Source organism: Ambystoma mexicanum, chromosome 6p, assembly GCF_040938575.1.
Source record: "Ambystoma mexicanum isolate Mex_15411 chromosome 6p, UKY_AmexF1_1, whole genome shotgun sequence".
NCBI classification, from domain to species: domain Eukaryota; kingdom Metazoa; phylum Chordata; class Amphibia; order Caudata; family Ambystomatidae; genus Ambystoma; species Ambystoma mexicanum.
Window position 1 is genome coordinate 1,366,410,964 of NC_090935.1, and position 18,995 is coordinate 1,366,429,958.

Sequence of the window (18,995 nt, forward strand, 5' to 3'; positions counted from 1 at the left end):
TTTGTGCTGGTGGTTTGATTGAAAAGACAGAACATCTACTGCATTCATTAACACGAAATATGGAAAACAATAATGTTATTTTGTCAAACACTTTACCACAGAAATAAAGATGCCATGGATCAGATGGCTGTTGGCCCAATGAAATCAGAAGAACCTTTAATGACAATCTCTATGACGTGTACAACACAGGAGGTAAACCCTATAATAGATTTATCTTGTGCATGTCCAAGCACTGTCAAACGTATTTCACTATGCTTAACTTTTATTGGTCGTAATGTTGATAACATGTTTCATATCAATGCCAAATTACTTTTTGTATTTTATGCAAAAAAGTGATAGATGCTCCTGTAAGATAGAGAGTGACTCCTGATTTTACAGGGCGTGAATTCAAATTCTCTCAATGGTCATATCTGTACAATGTGGCATGTTGGGGGTGTATCACAGCAGAACACTAGAGATCCTTGAAAAGGCAGTCAAAGACTGGGGCCTGAGCAAACATTGTGATACAGAGAGCCTGTCCGAGACAGAAAGGCAGCATTCGCGGAATTGAGTGTGGTGCACAGCGAAGGCCCGTGGAAACCAAGGAGGAAGGAAGAAGCGCACATAGATGAGTTCATATCCCCAGAGCCAAAGAGCACTGTGGAAACAATCTGAAGAAGCCTGCATTGAGCTGAGGCCAATTGAAGCATGAGGGAACCAACCCCACTGCCTTGATCTCAGAACAGAAGATACACGAGTAGGAAATATTGAAAGTAGCAGAACTGATGCATGTTGGGACACACGGTCCGATGTCCTAAGTAGAGACACTTGAACATTTGAAATGCTGGGAGATAGTTTGCATGAGTAGGAAAAGAGATTAAATACCCACAAAAAACAGTCTTGTATTGAGAGAATACTGTTAGGGAGATTTATCATTTTTATGCTTCATCCCCTCTCCTAGTGAGACCCCCATCACTTTTTCCTGGACTTCTGGACCTTTTTCTGAACTCTTGAATGAGTGGCGCCTTTTTCCACTAATTCGTTCTTCTGGGCTCTGTCTTTTGGAACTCTATTCTTTGTATTGTACCTATCCTTTGGAGTCTATTTTCCTCCATAACTCTTAAAGGCATCTGTATTTGACTGTTGCACCTCTGTTCACCACCGGGACATAAATGCTGCATATCAACACAATCATATTCTGAAATCTCATGGTCACAGAGACTATTTGTCCCGTTTTGTCACTATGCATGGCCAAAACCACTTGAGGTACATTCTTCTGAATTAAAATCATCACTCTCCTGGAATTTGAAGAATATGAGGAATGGAACAGTTGCCCCACCCAGCCTCTACGCATTTTTTCTGCCTCTGCCTCAGTAAGGTGTGTCGCCTGTAAGAGAGCAACATCCACTATTAAATGGTGCAAATGTGACAGAACTTGCTTTCTCTTAATCGGCCCATTAATTCCATTTACATTCCAGGATACAACATTCAGAGTGTCTTTCACTACACTTTGTTAGAGAGATTTATCCTTATTGTGCTTCATCCCCTCTCCTAGTGAGACCCCCAGCACTTATTGCTGTCTTCTGGACCTTTTTCTTTTAATCCTGAATGAGTGGAGCCTTTTTCCACTCATTCATTCTTATGAGCTCTGTCTTTTGGAACTCTATTCTTTGTATTCTACCTGTACTATGGAGTCTGTCTGCTCCATAGCTCTTAAAGGCATCTGTTTTTTACTACTGCAGCACAAAGCTCCTTATGGGCAATGTTGCTGGGGACCCTTAGGGTCCTCCTTTAAGATTATTTTCTTTATCCTTGAGTAACTGCAGTTCTTGAGGATAGACAGATACTTAGTATCTCTCCTAAAACTTCATATTATGAGAGATTGGCACACACCACCTTAAGTGGAGTGCCTAAGGAGATACGTAGTATTCCCCCTTCACTCTGCTCCTGTGACTTTTTAGTCACATAGGCAATCTCCTAGTTATGGCTGGTGGCGGTGGACTTGTCCTACCAACTATTGTGTAATATTTGTACCGCAGGGTATGTCCATAGCCTTGGTAGTCCACAATAGGGGCACCCAAGTACCAACTTTCTTTTTCGCCATTACTAGCATGGTTGTTCTTTGTTAGCCCTTCTTCTACCACTCTGGGAGGGGGAGGCCTGTGTGTGTTTTGCCTTTGGCGGGAACCCTTGTGTGTCCCCGCCTAGGCTCCAGAGTGTCTGGACAGGCAGGAAGTGGTGGAGGAGTTTTCCAGCCCCCTGTCCGTTGTCTGTCAGAGTACCTGAATAGAACCAGATCCCACTAGGAGTCTGGCTGTCCTGATTGGACAGCCAAATGCCCCCTTCTGTAAATTACTGAGAGAGATTGCATAGGAGTGTGTGCTGGAACTGCATTTTACTTGCTGTACAAGCGCCTAGCAAGCAGACAATACATAATTAAAGGTGAGGCTCCTGGAGTGAAAAGCAAGTCGACCACTGGAAGCTGAAGTAACCAGAGAAGAAGACGACCAGAGACGGCTGCAGACCCTTTACAACACCATGCAGCGACCACTGCTGTCCTGACCCCGTTTTCTGTGCAACAGAGGATCTCCGAAGAGGATGACTCCTTCCCATTGACTGGTGGGAACAACCAGTACCAGTACAAACATTGATTTGAGCCATCTCCCGAAGTCCTGTGAGTTTCCAGAGCCCCAATACGAAGAGACCAGGAACACCAGATTGTGTCCATCACTTTTAAGTCGGGCCTGAGCACCAGGAAGATGCTCCGGACTCCCAGGAAGCAGGACTGACCAAGCCTGAGCCACCTCAACATAATGCTGGACCCCAGATGCGAGGAAAGTCCAAAGTGGTAGCCGTGAACCGCAGTGGTGCTATTTGCTGAGATGCGAGGAGCTGAAACAGCAAAGTGCCGCTGAATTGAAGTTTCTCCTTTGCTGCTGCTGAACATCCCATTGCAGTGCAGGAGTCCCCAGAAGTCCTCCCTCTTGTCCCAATGACTGAGGCCCAGGAATGACAGGATCTGCAGAGCTGCACAGGAACAGAAGCCAGCTGGAACCATTTCTTCTAACAAAAGGTACTGTAAATCTAAGGGGACTAACCTCTTGTTGTGTAGCGTTGCTTGTTCTCAGTTGAGACTTGTCTTGGCTGCTTTTGTAGAGTTGCTTCCAGCTTTACCCCTCACAAGCCTCCAAGCTTGTGGCCCTACATTGATTCTGCTTCTTCTACAAAGACTTCTAAAACATTGTGCAAGACTTTTACTTACCTGCAAGAAGTGCTTCAGCTCACCTAGAATTTTTGCTCAAATAACATTGGGTGGCCTGGCTCCCCGAATGTCTCTTCTTCCCTCTGATTGTGTGTTTTACCTCCCTTCCTGGAAGGAGTTAACTTACTTTGCATCGCGGGTTCAAAAGTACTTACCTGCTTCAGAATATTTGTGTGAGCTTTGTTTTATTCTAAAAACCCTTTTCTTTGACACCAATCTCAGTATTGCCCTAAATGTACCAGGGATATATTAATGTACACAGTGTCCTCGTTATTTAAGTCATCTGAGGGTGTAGGAAGTGTCTGTGTGCCATCCCAAATGGGTACTTACTGATTTAGAGAAACTAAGAGTGTGTATTTTGGAGTGTATGTGTGTGTTACTTTTATATTGCCCCTTCTGAAGAAGGCTTAGTCAAACTGACTGTTAAATAAATTAATAATTGTTTAATCAAGAAACCTTGAGTGTAAGTGTTTATTTGGATACTTGTCATTGTGAATCTCTGTGTAAAAACCCTACTGCTCACATTGACCCCTCTTGAGATAAGCCTGGCTGCTCAGACACACTACCAACCTGTGTCGTACAGACCTATACCAAAGGTTGGGTTCCTATTGCCAGGAGGTCAAGGTTGCTGTAGTCTCGCAAAGGGTACTGCACACAATCTTGCCTAACAACCTGCTACTCCCTATCAAACAAGACTCTGCCTTTCACACCAAGAGCTCACTCTACCAGGGGTACAGGAGCTACGTTGGCTTTCATTGCAAACGTCCCGCTGGACGCCATTTGCAAAGCAGCTACATGGGGCTTTATTCATACTTTTACTCAGCACTACTGCATTGACACACACTCTAAAGCAGATTTGCAGGTGCTAAAACATCTATTTGCCGCTGTACCTTCACACAACCCACTACCTTCTCCAAACACTGCTTGCTAATCTATGCATAGCATGTGATCTAAGCAGATCCACAAGCCTCAGAAGGGATACATTACTCACTGTAATTGTATTTCTAATGCTTGCATCTGCTTAGATTCACATGCACCCCCCCTGTGGAGTAGAAGGTGCATAGATGTTTTCTGGATTTTTCTACTCATCTGTTTTATTACATCTGTACTCATGCTACACTTTATGCTACCTCATGTCAGAAACAAAACAATCTGAGGGACCTCGACGCGCGAAGGACCATAGGTTCAGTGTACTTACCTACAGCTCACATCTTCCTCTTATGATCAGCCTGACTGCTCTGCCACTATGCCAAGGTTCCATGAGTAGTACATACAGACTGATAATAAGAATTGGAGATCTTTACAATTGGGATAGGTTTTTAAAGTCTTATCCCAGGGTGAACTTTACGAAAACTCCCCTAACAACCAGGAGAGTGTGAGGTGCAGAAGTATCTCTTTCTATCTACCGCCAGATCTCCTTTGACTGGATCTGGGAAAGGTCCTACACATGTGCCTGCAAACCTGCAGCTAGTTCTACAATTATTCTTCAAATCCTTAGAATGTTTTACTCAATTCATAGTCATGAAAAATGCTAGGGGAGTTTCCAAAAGAAATTCGGAATTCTTACTTTATTTAATCTGTGGCATTGATCCTTCAGTGTCTGTGTTGCTCTATGCTTTATCATGACTGGTTTGTGCGTGTTCTGTGCTGTTTAACTAGAGCATGTGTTTAGGGACTTTGTACTGATTCTGTGGTATCAAGAAGGAACCTGTACTGTGTCCTAGCAGTATCTACATTAAAATAGTCCAGATAGGTTAATATATTATTAGCTTCCTCACTAGACCTAAATGACATTCATAACGGAGTTCTCAAAATGAGCAGGGAAACAAGATCAATCGAAGATGCACGCTAATTGTGTTTTTTTAATGTATTATTTTCAGTTTGATCAAAGTTCCACAAGTTTTTCTACTGCCTCAGACTTCAGTGCATTCAAAAATGTCCAGCATGTGGTCTTACCCAAGGTAAGCATCTTACATTTTATTCAGTACAGTATTTAATCTTAACCCAATTGGAATGGAAATATTGCGGTGTGGAGCACAAGTGAGGATTTACACGTGTTTCTTTTTAAAAAAACATCTTTATCATTTCATTATTAATCCAAATATTACAAAAATATTTCTCCAGCATGGGGTCTGGAATGGATTTACATGCTCATGAATATTCCCCGTCGTCCGGCTGGGAATCCTCGGTAAAGAAAAAATCAGTATCAGTTTCTTTCTGATCTGTCTGTCTTAGTAGTAACCAATCACTGATCTCTGGGTCATACTGCCCCCAGCCAATGACTGCCCTCTCCCTAAGCCCTGCCTCTGGCAGCCATCCTCAGATTTTTACTGCATGTTCAAGTGTTGGGAGTCCTTGTGTTTAGCTCTCGAGTTTCTTTACAGCGTTTTCACGTTTTTTCAGAATTTCTCATTTTTCGGTTTAATCGAGCCTCAAGCTCCACCGTTTCTACTTCCGATAACGGGGACCCGTTTCGGAATTCTTCTACGCCCCTCAAGGGTGAAGTTTTCGTCGAGTTTACACTTCTTGGAGGATTCCGGAAGATCTGCAGTCTACCTCAACGGACATGGCCCAGGACAAGGGGAGCTCGACGCTCGGATCCAAGCTGTTCAGGAACTGCCCTGGATGCGGATTATATAACGTTTTCAAGGAGGACGAGCATTCGCAATGTCTCTACTGCCTCCATGGGGACAAGACGCACGTGGAGAAGGACTGTGCGTTCTGCAAGAACCTTTCGGAACGGACCAAACGAGATCGTCGTTCCCGCCTCGCCACCTGGCTGGAGAAGGGCACAGCAAGTGAGAAGGCGAAGAAGTCGTCTGAGCGGGCTTCTAAGTCCTTTGAGGGCGCCCCGGCGACGGGGGACCAACAGAAGGCCAAGCACCGCGAGTCCGTGGGCTCCGGGAGCGCCAAAAGGTCGGGCTCTTCGGTTGCCAAGCAGGGCGCTACTTCCCCGGCACGTTCGACCACGAGCCAGTGCTCTGGTTCGGGGAAGAGGAAGTCCGAGAACCCGGGTAGGCCGCTGGAGCAAACCCGGTCGATCTCGAAGGGGGAGCGAGGCGCTGACCCTCCCTCGAAGGCGAAGGCCCAAGACGCACCTAAGGTGGTGAGGGCTTTGATCCACCCGGCTAAGGCCTCTACCAAAGTGGTCGCTGCGACCCTGGCGGAGCCAGCTGAGACTACGCCAATGGAAATGGCCTCTGGGCCCAGAGTATCCCTGCCGCCGCGGAGGGAATCCTCTTTCCAGCCCATCGCTAAGACCCCCATGAAGCCCCCGGCTGAAAAAGAGGGGGTGGGGCCGGTGGCCATTACAGACTCGGAATCAGCCTCTGAGGAGGAACTGGTGGAGACGGAGAAGGGCCTCAACGAGAGGTTCATAAACCTCAACGAGAAGGTTCAATTCCAGGGGACGGTCCCTGCTGACGTGATCGAAAATAGCGCCGACGATGAACAGGGCCCAGTGGAGCGGCCATCCCATCCGTCGCAACCATTGCCCGAGCCCCAGGATAGCTCGGTGGCCATTTTGTTGGCAATCCAATCCTTATGTACCGAGATAAGGACGAGATTACCACGCACCCCGACGGAGGTGCCAGAACCAGGCCCGTCGGGAAGCCCTCCGAACAAGCGGAGGAGAGTCCACCCCGCTCCGCCCTTCGTGCCTGCGAGACCGGTGGACCCCTCACCCCCCTCGCCGGGAGATGATACGGCGACGGCTACGGGGACGGATGATGGCGGCGGTGATGACACAGCGGACATCCCGTCGTCACCAACCCCCCCCCACTCCCAGCGGGCGTCCACAGCCGACGAGGTTGGCTCTTTCCACGCCATGATAACCAGGGCATCCGAGCTGTTCCAGCTCTGCCCTGAAGAACAGAAAAAGGAGGGGTTTCTGTACCAACGACGAGAGGCTAAGAGGAAGACGGTGCTCGCGGTGCCTTTACTCGACGACATCTGGGACGAGGGGCTTGCTGTCCTCAAGAACCCTGCCACAACACCCGCCAAGAGGGACAGGTACGAGAAGAAGTACCGAGTCCCCGATGCCGCCGCCTTGTGCCTCAGGGCCCAGCCCACGCCTGACTCTGTTGTCATGGCAGCAGCTAAGAAGAAGGCAGCGGGTGCGGCAGCTTCATCTTCCACTTCCCCGCCGGACAGCGAGGGCAAGAAATGCACTCTATGGGACGACGAGTCATCTCGTCGGCGGCGACGACGATTAAGGCGGCCATTGCCTTAGCGATCGTGGCCCGCTACGACAGGGAGCTCTGGTTCAAGATAGCTCCCCTGCTAGATTTCCTGTCTGATGACAAAAGGGCGGACGCCCTAGAAATTCTGCAGGAGGGCGAGGTGGCGTCGGATCACGTCATAATGGTGGCGACGGACATTGCTGATACCGGATTTCGCCAACTGGGCAACGGAGTTTGCCTCCGACGACGATGATGGCACAAGGCGACAGACTTTCGCCAGGACGTCCAGACCAGAGTGTTGGACATGCCGTTCGACGACAACAACCTCTTTGGTAAGGCGGTGGATGAGTCCCTATAGGCCATCAAGACCGACTCGGAGACGGCCCGGGCCCTGGGGGTGCTCAAACAGCGACGGCCCTTTTGGAGCTCCGGAGGCAGACAGGGTGCTTCCAAAGGATCCAGCGGTGGCTCCTCCACTTACCGCCAGGCGGCCCGCTCCTCTTCCCAGGAGGCCTACAGAGGTTGCGGCAAGCAAGGGGGTTCCTGCCGCCGTCGCCAAGTAGGCCAAGGCGGCAAGGCCGCCTCCAAGCAAGACTGACCCGGCCGGGTTGTCGGGACTCCACCGAAGCACCCCGGTGGGAGGCCGGCTGACGAAGTTAGTCAGCGTGTGGGAGTCCATCTCCACCGACCGATGGGTGTTGGACACCCTGGCCAACGGCCACCCGCTGGAATTCCAAAAGAAGTGCCCTCGCATTCCTCCCGTGGCCCGGAAGGAGAATCACGTCCCTCAACTGCTGTTGGAGGTAAAGGCGATGCTCAAGAAAGGTGCCATCGAGCTCTTCCCCAGAGGGCTCCGGAGTGTACTCAAGGTACTTCCTCGTCAGAAAGAAGACAGGCGGTTGGTGCCCCATCCTGGACCTGCGTCGCTTAAACAAGTACATCAAGGTGCAGAAATTCAGGATGGTCACCCTCCAGCACGTGCTGGGACAGCTGGAGGAAGGAGACTTCCTATCGTCTTTGGACATGGAGGATGCTTACTTCCACATCCCCATTCTAAAAAGGCACAGGAAGTTCCTCAGGTTCGTGGTTCAGGGATGCCGCTACCAATTCAGAGACCTACCTTTCGGATTAAAGTCGGCACCCAGGGTTTTCACCAAGTGCCTGGCACCAGTGGCGGCGCGGCTGCGCCTGCAGGGGATCCACTTCTACCCCTAACTGGACGACTGGCTAATCCGGTCAAGGGAACTCGTCGTCGATCATACGGCGAGGACCGTCCGGTTGCTCACAGAGCTGGGGTTCGCCATCAACTACCCCAAATCCCACCTGGTTCCATCGCAAGTAGCACTGTTTTGGGGGGCAAAGCTCGATACAGTGGAGCAATTGGCCTCCCCTTCAGAGGAGAGGACCAAGACCATCCTGGGCAAGGTGCGGCACCTGTTAGCCACGGACGTGGCCAGGGTGAGGTCCATCAAGTCCCTTCTCGGGATGATGTCCTCATGCATCTACCTTGTGCCCCTTTGCAGACTAAGGATGCGTCTGCTACGGGAGTTCCTCGACGCCCGCTGGTTTCGGGCGAGGGGCTGCTTCGAGGACAGGATCCCTCTCGACGAGGAGTTCCGTCGGGCGGTCCTATGGTGGGGCACCCGGGCTCACCTCACGACGGGCACAGACTTTCAAACCCCGGCTTTTCAGTAGACGGTGACTACGGATGCCTCTCTGGAGGGTTGGAGGGCCCACACCGGAGACCTCCGCGCAAGAGGCCTTTGGCTCCCGTAGGAGAGGTCTCTCCACATCAACATTCTGGAGCTCCGAGCAGTGTTCTGGGCTCTCAAGTCGTTCCTTCCGTCCCTCAAGGGGAAAGTGTTGAGGATCTTCACTGACAACACCACCATGATGTTCTATATACGGAAGCAAGGAGGCACCAGATCCCCAGCCCTATACAAGGAGGCCCAGGATCTGTGGCACTGGGCCGTCGCCCAAGGGATGTTTCTGGTTCCCTTCCACCTGGCAGGAATAAAAAAACACCATTGCGAACTCACTCAGCAGGGAGCTGTGCTTGTGCCACGAGTGGGAACTGCGCCAGGACCAAGTGGATCGACTCTTCCAACGATGGGGCAAACCCCAGATCGATCTGTTCGCGACGGCGACGAACTCCAAGTGCCAGAGGTTCGCCAGCAGGTTCCCACAGCCGAGGAGCATGGGCGATGCTTTCTCGTTCCCTTGGGACGGCCTGTTTCTATACGCGTTCCCTCCGTTGCCGTTGCTGCTCCGCCTCATCAACCAGCTCAAGAAGTCCAGGTGCAGGATGATCCTCGTCGCACCAGCGTGGCCGAGGCAGATCTGGTTCCCGGACCTTCTGGACTTGTCAACGTCCCCACTAGTCAAGCTGCTGGCGGACGCAGATCTTCTCTCCAGAGAAGGAAGCGCCATTCTCCATCACGACCCACAGTCGCTGAACTTGCAGGCCTGGCTCCTGCAGCACTAGAGTTTGGAGGGTACGATATCCCGGCTGATTGCAGAGAGGTTCTTGCAAAGGCCAGGGCATCCTCGACTCTCAAGTGTTACGGTCATAAGTGGAAGAGGTTCTCTGTCTGGTGCCGTGCACAGAAGATTAACCCTCTGCGGATTACGGCCCCTCAAGTGCTGCCGTACCTACTGTCGCTGGCCAAAGCTGGACTGGCTCACGCCTCCATAAAAATACATCTGGCTGCCAACTCCCGATATACCAGGACTACGGGACGGGCGTCCTTGTGGTCTCATCTCCTGGTAAAGGAATTCATGAAGGGACTATTCCTATCATTCCCGCCGGTGAAGGCCCCTGCCCCGGCGTGGGAGCTTAATGTGGTGCTGACCAGGCTCATGGGAGCCCCATTCGAGCCTATGCATTCAGCGCCTTTGAAGTTCCTGTCATGGAAGACAGCGTTCCTCGTGGCCATCACCTCTGCACGATGAGTGGGAGAGATTCAGGCCCTATCTTGCAAGCCTCCATACTTGACTTTTCATGACGCGAGGGTGGTGCTGAGGACGCACCCCTCCTTCATGCCCAAGGTGCCGTCGGACTTCCACCTCAACGAGCCCTTGGTGTTACCAGTTTTCTTTCCGTCGCCTTCGAGGCCGGCCGAGAGGACTTTGCACTCGCTGGATGTAGCTAGAGCGCTGTAGTTCTACGTGGACCGCACAAAGAGTTTTCAGAAGACGTCACAACTGTTTGTGAACTTTGGGTCTGTGAATCAAGGGAAGGCTCTCTCGAAGACTTCCATTTCCAGATGGCTCTCCGGTTGCATCATGCATTGTCACCGGTTGGCAAACCGACCGCTGCGCGGCCGTCCGAGAGCCCATTCGACCAGAGCGATCGCTGCTACCACGGCGTTCCTGTCTGGTGTGCCCCTGCTGGACATCTGCAGGGCTGCTACGTGGAGGTCGACTCACACCTTCACAAGATTCTACTGCGTCGATCGGAACTCCAGGGAGGAGTCCAGGGTCGGCCAAGCAGTGCTGCGCAACCTGTTCGCTTAAGGTGAGCCTGGTGAGGAGGTAAGAGATGCTTAATGTTGAGTTTATTGTATTGCTTAATGTTGAGCCTGTTGCCACCTCCCGTGGTTGTGCATGTGTATACTGCTATGTATTATTTTATTCATGAGCATGTGAATCCATGCCAGACCCCATGCTGGAGAAGGAACAAGTTACTTACCTGTAACTGTTGTTCTCCAGCATGGGTCTGGCATGGATTCACATGCGAACCCTCCCACCTACCCCTCTGCGGCTCTTCACTTGGTCATACTGCCACTTGGCGTGCTACCAAATCTGAGGATGGCTACCAGAGGCGGGGCTTAGGGAGAGGGCAGTCATTGGCTGGGGGCAGTATGACCCAGAGATCAGTGATTGGCTACTACTAAGAAAGACAGATCAGAAACAAAACTGATACTGATATTTTCTTTACCGAGGATTCCCAGCCTGACAACGGGGAATATTCATGAGCATGTGAATCCCTGCCAGACCCATGCTGAAGAACAACAGTTACAGGTAAGTAACTTGTTCCTTATGCTTCACACTCTTTTTTTCCCTCTCCTGGAACACTGTGTTAGGCAAGAGTTGGTGTAGTAACACTGTGTGTGAGACTACACAAACTTTGTCCTCTTTGTATAAGGTAACCCACCTTTTGGTATAGACCTGTACTACACAAGTTGGTAGTGTGACTGAGCAGCCAGGCTTATCTCAAGAGTAAATGTGAGCTGTAGAACTATAGCAATGATATTCACAAATACAAGTAGCCAAGTAACACTTGCTGCCTTATTCATGGAATTATTTGCGCTGAAAACGCAGATTTGCGCGTCTTTCTGCCCAAAAATCCCCATACTTCAAACATGGATTTTCATGCAGAAAGGCACGCAAATCTGCGTTTTCGGCGCAAATAATTCCATGAATCAGGCAGAAATACTCAAGGTTTCAGTTATAAATAGTTATTTAGTTAACATCAATTTTTAAATAAGCGTTCTTTAAAAAGAGCAAGCTATGTAACCATCAAATGTACTTTAAAATACTTTTTCAGAATCAGCATAAGTTTAGTAGATACTCTTTAGAGATACTTTTTACACACTTCCTACACCCGGAGGGACTTTGTTCACAAGGATAGTAATGGCATTCATATATCACTAGTACACGTTGCAGATTCTGAGGTTGCGGAAAGGAAAGTTAGAGGAAGGAAAAAGGTTAAACATGTTCTCAGTGTATGTGAGTATACTTAAATCTTCCAATGAAGTGTAGACAAAACCTTTCCCAGCAATAACAGTCTAAAAACAAGTTATCATCTTGGGAGGGACATAAAAGATCAAAGTCAAGGGACTAGAAGAGCCTCAAGGGAGCTAGGACAGCCAAAGTCAATTGTAGCACTGTCTATGTAGCTGAGGCGCTTTGTAGTTAATAAAAGTCTTGCGCAAAGATAGAGAGTTCGGTAGAAAATCACTGTAGGATCACACGCTGTTACACTTGTGGAAAGCAGAGTTGAAATCAACTCTTTCAAAAGTAGCTACTGCAAGTCTCAACTGAGAAGAGCAAAGCTAAGGACACTGAGGTAAGTACCCCAAGTCTGAACAGTACCTCTGGTTTGAAGAAGAGTGGTCCAGCTGGCCTCTGTCCTGTTGCAGAGATGCAGAGCCTGGGTTCCCGAGCCACAGTCGTGGGGACAAGAGGGAGGACGTCTGGAGGACTCCTGTGGCAGCAATTTGGAGGTCGGCGGCAGCTACAGGCTCTTTTTGGATCAGTGGCACTTCAGGTTCAGCGTGCGGTACAGCACCACCGCGGATATTGGATACCAGTTGGGCTTCCTTCACTCTGGTCATCCTGCTTCCGGAGGGTCCTTAAAAGACTCCTGGAGCTTCTGGACGGATTGCAGACATTGCACTCAATTACAGATTTCTCGACCCCTGGCACTCGGTTGCTGCAACAGCAAAGAAGTACAGCCAGTCAGGGAAGATGGTCCAGTGGAGTTCGTCTCGGGGTTAGTTGGTCCCACTAACCAAAGGGAAGAAGTATTCCCTTCCTGAGCTTCTCTTGTCGATCAGAAAAAGGAGTTTCAGCACAGCAGCAGGGCTTCACCGGACAATTCAAAGGTCCAGGAGGATGCAGCAAGCTTTGTTCACTGTTTCTTCGTCAGATGTTCTTCCCAGTTCTAAAATCTTTGTATAATCACACTTGGGTCTGAGTGTGTGAATTACTGTCTGCTATTTGCCAGATTGCCCTACTTTATTTCTAGGCTAATAATAAAGTAGTACTTTGCCATATTCTTTGAGTCTGTCCGGTTATTTGGGTCAGAGATCATTATTGGTAATTCCAAATAGCACGAGATGCTTCAAGGTGCTAGGGCATGTTAGGCAGAATTGCAGGCAGTACCCTCTGGGACCACGACACACAATTAGGACTACAGGTGTTAGCCAAACCAACATTTGGTATAAGTCTGTACCACACAGTTTTTGGTAGCAAGCTGAGCAGCCAGGCTTATCTCAAGAGTAAATGTGAGCTGTAGAACTATAGCAATGATAAGTAGTTACACAGAGGATTTTCAATCACAGTGGTTCAAGTAGACACTTATACTCAAGGTTTCTTTGTAAAAACACGTATTAATTTATTACACAATCATTTAGAATCTGTAAATCCGCTGTGTCCCGCTCAAACATCAGCGTATTCTTAAGTCTACATATTGTTGGCTGTAGGTATGCCCGTGGGGACTCCTTAATCTGTGGTGGACAGTACCTAAGCCTCAAGCAAAGGGGCAGGCAAAGGGGATAGGTGAGCAGTGCTTAAGAGGGAGTGTGTTGTGTGGGGGGGGGAGTGTGACGGAATTTCACCGCCATAGCCCGACGCATTAGCACTTAGCTTCATAATGTTACCTAGCTCGCAATGCCAGGAAAGGCGGAAAGTAGCTGTAAAGCGGGGTGCCTTCGGGGTAAGAAACCCTGTGGGCTGCGCTCAGCTAAACAGTCCAATTACATTTGTGAAGAGTCTGTGAAGGTTGGTAAAAGAGGGGAAAAGGGTCCAAATCCACAGGAGGAGTTGTTACAAAAAAAAATGCCAGTTGGATGTCTTTTTTTCCAGCTAAATCCCCAGCCCTTGCCATAGCCCAACCCGCTCAGGACATTATCCCACCATTAGCGGAGGCAGAAAACAGTTACTTAGCTTTGGATCTTGATAATGACTCATTGCTACAACTATGCTGTGCCCTCCAGGAACGCTCCTCCCCTACTGTGGGTGGAGGGAAAGGAGAGGTGGTGGACAAAGAACAACTCTTAGACCAGACCCCTCACCAAGAGACGAGGAACAAGCATCAATCGCACCTAAGAGTGATGTAATGCCGGGTACAGCGATACCTGCAGGGCTGGTGGGGGGGTATTCCTCTGACTCCTGAAATAAGGATTACTCCACTGTTTAGCACAGGGGCGGCTGCAAGGTTGTCTGCTAGTCCAAATATGTTCTATGATACTGCAGTACCAACAAGTGGACTTACCGAAGATGAGTACAGTACGCATGAGACCTCTAGAAGTCATAATAATGGCATCTTAAATTTTGCTGTAAAAATTTTATTAAAACTATGTGGCACAATAAATGAAGATTTGAAACGCCAGGGGGCGGCTATTGCACTTCTACATAAACATTTAATAGCCCTTAAACAGCCCTCCGAAAAACCAGTTCTTAATCTGCGGGGGGGGGGAAGCTACTCAAATACCTCCTCCAGTGACAGAGGAAACCCCTGATTGTGCTATTGTGGAACCACAAGGGGTGAACGATGTATTGGCAGCGCCACCTTCGCTCGCTGCCCTGATCAATGGTTTGTCTCATCCTGTGGCTGTCGGTACATGTTTATCTAAATGACAGGTGAGGCTTATAATGCAGAAATCATCAAAGACACAATTGCAAGCTGCTTCGGTCCTACCCCCTTTAGGGGATTAGCAGGATGTGAATCGCCTTCCATTGAACTCAACGTTGCACACAAGCAGCTCTAATATGTCTAAAAAACAATGTAAACAAGCTGCGAGGCGCAAAAGTCGGTCGGCACAGACCGCGGGTACTCTCACAAGCTGGCTAATAGAGGTCTCTACTAATCCGGCACTCCCACTGTAGCAAGATAAAGTTGTCAACCAAGCACCTGCAGCTTGTGGACATATAGGAGGGCCTAGTATTCCTCCGCAGGGACATTTTCAACCACTGGCTGCTGTTACCTCTGACTCATACAATATTGAAACTGAGGCGAAAGTTTCCTCATCTACTCCCCTTCCCTTCCCTTTCCTTTCGCCCCCATTGCCTGAGAAAACCTTGACTATTGCACCAAAGGTGGTTGCAAATGGGCGGCAGTTAAATCGCGCTGCGCTCTTAACCTTGTTGAACAAGGAGCCTTCTTTGAGGATACTTAATACGGGCGATTTTGACTTTGTAGAACCACTACGTACATTGAGTACTAAGACTACCAAATTCCACTGCAGCTTGCCCGAGACTATTGCACTTATTAGGTTACAAGCTGCATCTCTGGGCTATCTAGGCTATGTCTTGGAAGTACCGGCAACCAGGGAGATCATATCGGAAGGTTGCCCTAAATGCAAATGTGCTGGGCCTAAACCAGTTGCCCCTAAAAGTGACCCTAAGACTATAACTAAATACAGTGATAACCAAGGCTGGGAATGGTTAAAGAATATGATTGCTACAAAAACATCTCTGGATTGAAATTGGACAGTAGTGAGTTGGACCACTAGGGGTTTCAGCCATTGGTTAAGTGAGGGCGGTGCCCAGGATATTCTGTTCTCACATGAGATCTTCATATTACAAGAAACATGGATTACTTTTGAGGCGAAGTTCGATGGCTATGTGCCTTTCCAGGTTTTGGCCACCAAGGGGGAGCCTGGGCGCCCTAAGGGTGGTCTGCTGATGAGTGTAAAGTCTACCTACAATCCAAGATTGGTCAATGAGCCCATATCTGGTGGTAATTTATTGGCAGTGGCAGTGACCCCACCAAAGAGAGGGGGAAATCAATGGGAGATGCTAATCATTGGTGTATATGACCCCCCGGGTCCTCTACTCACTGAATCTATATGTAATCAATTAGACATTATATAAATTAACTGGAATACAGACAAGGAAAGTAATCCAGTCATTCTATGTGGAGATTTGAATGCTAGATGTGTGGACCTAAGGTGTTGTGGAAACTATCCCAATGTAGCCGACTATTGTAGCATGCCACAAGGTACTTCTAACCCAAAGAGGAAGGTCTGGATGAACTTCCTAAGGGAGTGGAAGTGCACATTACTGAACGGTCGCACAACTGGGGATAGCCCTGGCCAAATGACGTGGGCACTGGGATCCAAGAGGGCGGTCCTAGATTATGTGGTGGTGTCAGATTGCCTATTGGGCAAAGTTATTGAACTACATGTTGCTCTTAATTCCTTTAGTGGCCATGCCCCAGTTACCCTGACCCTGAGTGGGGGAGGGGAAAAGGGACCTGGGAACGTCTTTAGTGATGTGATACCGAGCCACTCTGGCAATCGGATCCGCTGGACCCAGACCTATATTGATAGAATGAATTCGCTAATCTTCCCTGTAGGTTGTAGGATGACTAGTGTACTCCGGGGGAAAAACCCGGAGGAGATTGAGGTGTGGATCCAATCCCTTACACAGGCCCTGTTCAAGGGGCAGCAGGTAGCACAGATCAGATGGAAAGCAGTAGATAGAAGCCAGTTTGATATCAAGATCCGGGACCGCAAACGACTAATGCGGCGAGAAATTAGAGCTTGTAGAGCGATTGACCCTACTATGCTAAACCAGTGTGGGAGGGTGACCCGGATTAAGTATATTAAGCGCCAGTATCATACCTGGCTGCGCCATTATCGGAAGTCCCAACAAAAAATGAAATGGGAAAACTTCATACAGACCCTCTGCAGCAGAAATGTATGAAAGATCTGGCCAACTTTAGCTGAGGCAGGAGGGGAGCAGAGGCTAAGAATCTTGAATCCCATTACTGGGGAGCAGTGGGTAGAACATATTAAGAACAAGTTCTTTAATGTCAATGCGCCCGCCCCCTCTACTGTGATGCGAATTGATTCTTGACCCCTCCCACTAAGCCTTAAAATGGTAAAGCAGGCTATTTTAGACCTTAAGCCCTCAAATGCGCCAGGCCCAAATGGGCTAGCGAATACAGTGTTAAAAAAGGAGCCGGATAATTGGGCGCAGCTCCTTCTGCCTCTTTTCACGTGTCTGTGGATCCGCTGTTATCCCGTCTACATGGAGAAGGTCGGTACTTGTACCGGTGTATAAGAAGGGAGATCGTTGCAATGCTTATAACTACCGACTTCTCTCCATGCTTGATGTTACTAGTAAGATATTCATGACACTTCTTTTAAAAGAGTTGGAGACCTGGGTGACAGCAAATGAAATCTTGAGCTATGCACAGACCGGTTTCAGACCTGTCTCCGGGACAGCACATAACATTAGGGTCCTGGACCAATTAATTAACACCACACTGGGTAATAGAGATACCACCCTGCATATAGCATTTGTTGATTTCTGTAGTGCCTTCAATCAAGTCAAACGGGAGACACTGTTGGCCAAGCCAAGTGGACTACATTGCCCTAGCTGGATATTACATGTATTGTTGACCTTACATAATGATAACAGTGCTAGAGTTAGACTTGATAATGAGGGAGAGGCTACTGACCCCATTTGTATTAACATGGGAGTTAAACAGGGATGTGTGGGGGCACCCATGCTATACAATCTGTATATAGCCGACTTACTTCCACGGATGGCCTCTAAAGCAAATTGCCCTCCTATGCTAGGAGATACACCTATAGTAGGTATGCTCTATGCTGACGACCATATACTATTTGATCGAACGCTATTGGGTGTCAATAGTATGCTAGAGTTGTTGGTCCTTTATTCGGCCCAACTGGGCGGAACTATCAATCTGGGAAAAACAAAGATAGTGGCGATTGCTAGAAATGCACCTAGCTGCTCTGCGGTTGAGACAAGTTTGGGTAGAATCAGTATTGATCAATCCTATCCATATTTGGGTTTGGAATTCGATGCTCTCCCTAATTATAGTCTAATTATTAGCCAAAAAAAGAAGCAAGCCAAACTTCTCACACTCCAGGCCTGTAAATTCCCCAAGGGGACGGCGGTGCATAGCATTGCTGGGATTATAAAACTTTACCAACAGTGTTTTGCCCCGGCCATCCTGTATGGCCTAGAGGCATTATTAATTCAGGACCTGAACTGGCTTAATATTCTGGAGGGTCAGTATTGGCGTGCAGTACCAGGTATGGGTTCCCATACCCAGTACTGCACGCCAATACTGGCCCCATTTAATTTCTAAGGCTGGAGTTGGGTTTAATTTCACTTAAGGGCATGGATCTGTAAGCACGAGATGTGTTCTATTTGAAAGCTCTCACTACTCCAGCTTGTAAATTACTTGGTTTGACAGGCAATAAATTTGAAGCCGAAAAGGTAACCCATGGACTTGGCTATAAACAATTAAATGAATCCCTATTTGCTGACATAGACTGGTCCATCGATAAGAAGAGAACGATGCCATTTGTACCCTTGAAAAAATCTTTCATGCACAAAATGAACAGATGGGACTGGAACCAGAATTACACTCACTTGTCTACCCTGAAGGGTAGTCTCACATGTCATTCATAGATATTAGAAGACCCAACACTACCTGATGATTTGTTCTGACCCAGAGGTGCGACAATTTATGCTAAGGCTGCGTACCAACCAACTACAGGTATTAACTGTAGTTGGCACGCGTCTGGGCATTTTGCCCAAAGATGGGTGTTGCCGCAATTGTGGGACTGGGGACAATTTGGAGACAACCAGGCACGTGTTAACACAGTGACCCTGATTGGGTCCACTCTACATGTGTCTGTTGTGTAGTCTGGTATGTAATTATGATTCTATTATGGGAGAGCCCTTCTGGGACTATTGCTTAAATTCAGACTCTATTGGGATGCAGCTGGCACTATATAGGGTATGGACCAACGTTAAAAGTTTGCTATTGAAGCAGCCATATCCCATTGTGGCAGGCGTGCAAC

The 18,995-nt window shown here is 48.5% G+C and overlaps 1 protein-coding gene across 17 annotated transcripts in view; it reads left to right on the forward strand.

Moving 5' to 3' along the window:
* MPDZ (multiple PDZ domain crumbs cell polarity complex component) overlaps positions 1-18,995 on the forward strand; it is a 1,735,289-nt gene that overhangs the window by 1,274,088 nt on the left and 442,206 nt on the right. For all 17 annotated transcript variants that reach the window (XM_069626067.1, XM_069626068.1, XM_069626072.1 and 14 more), the window contains 2 exons: positions 102-192; positions 5,122-5,202. In XM_069626067.1, the coding sequence (XP_069482168.1) occupies positions 102-192; positions 5,122-5,202 (172 nt within the window). The remainder of the gene's footprint in view (positions 1-101; positions 193-5,121; positions 5,203-18,995) is intronic.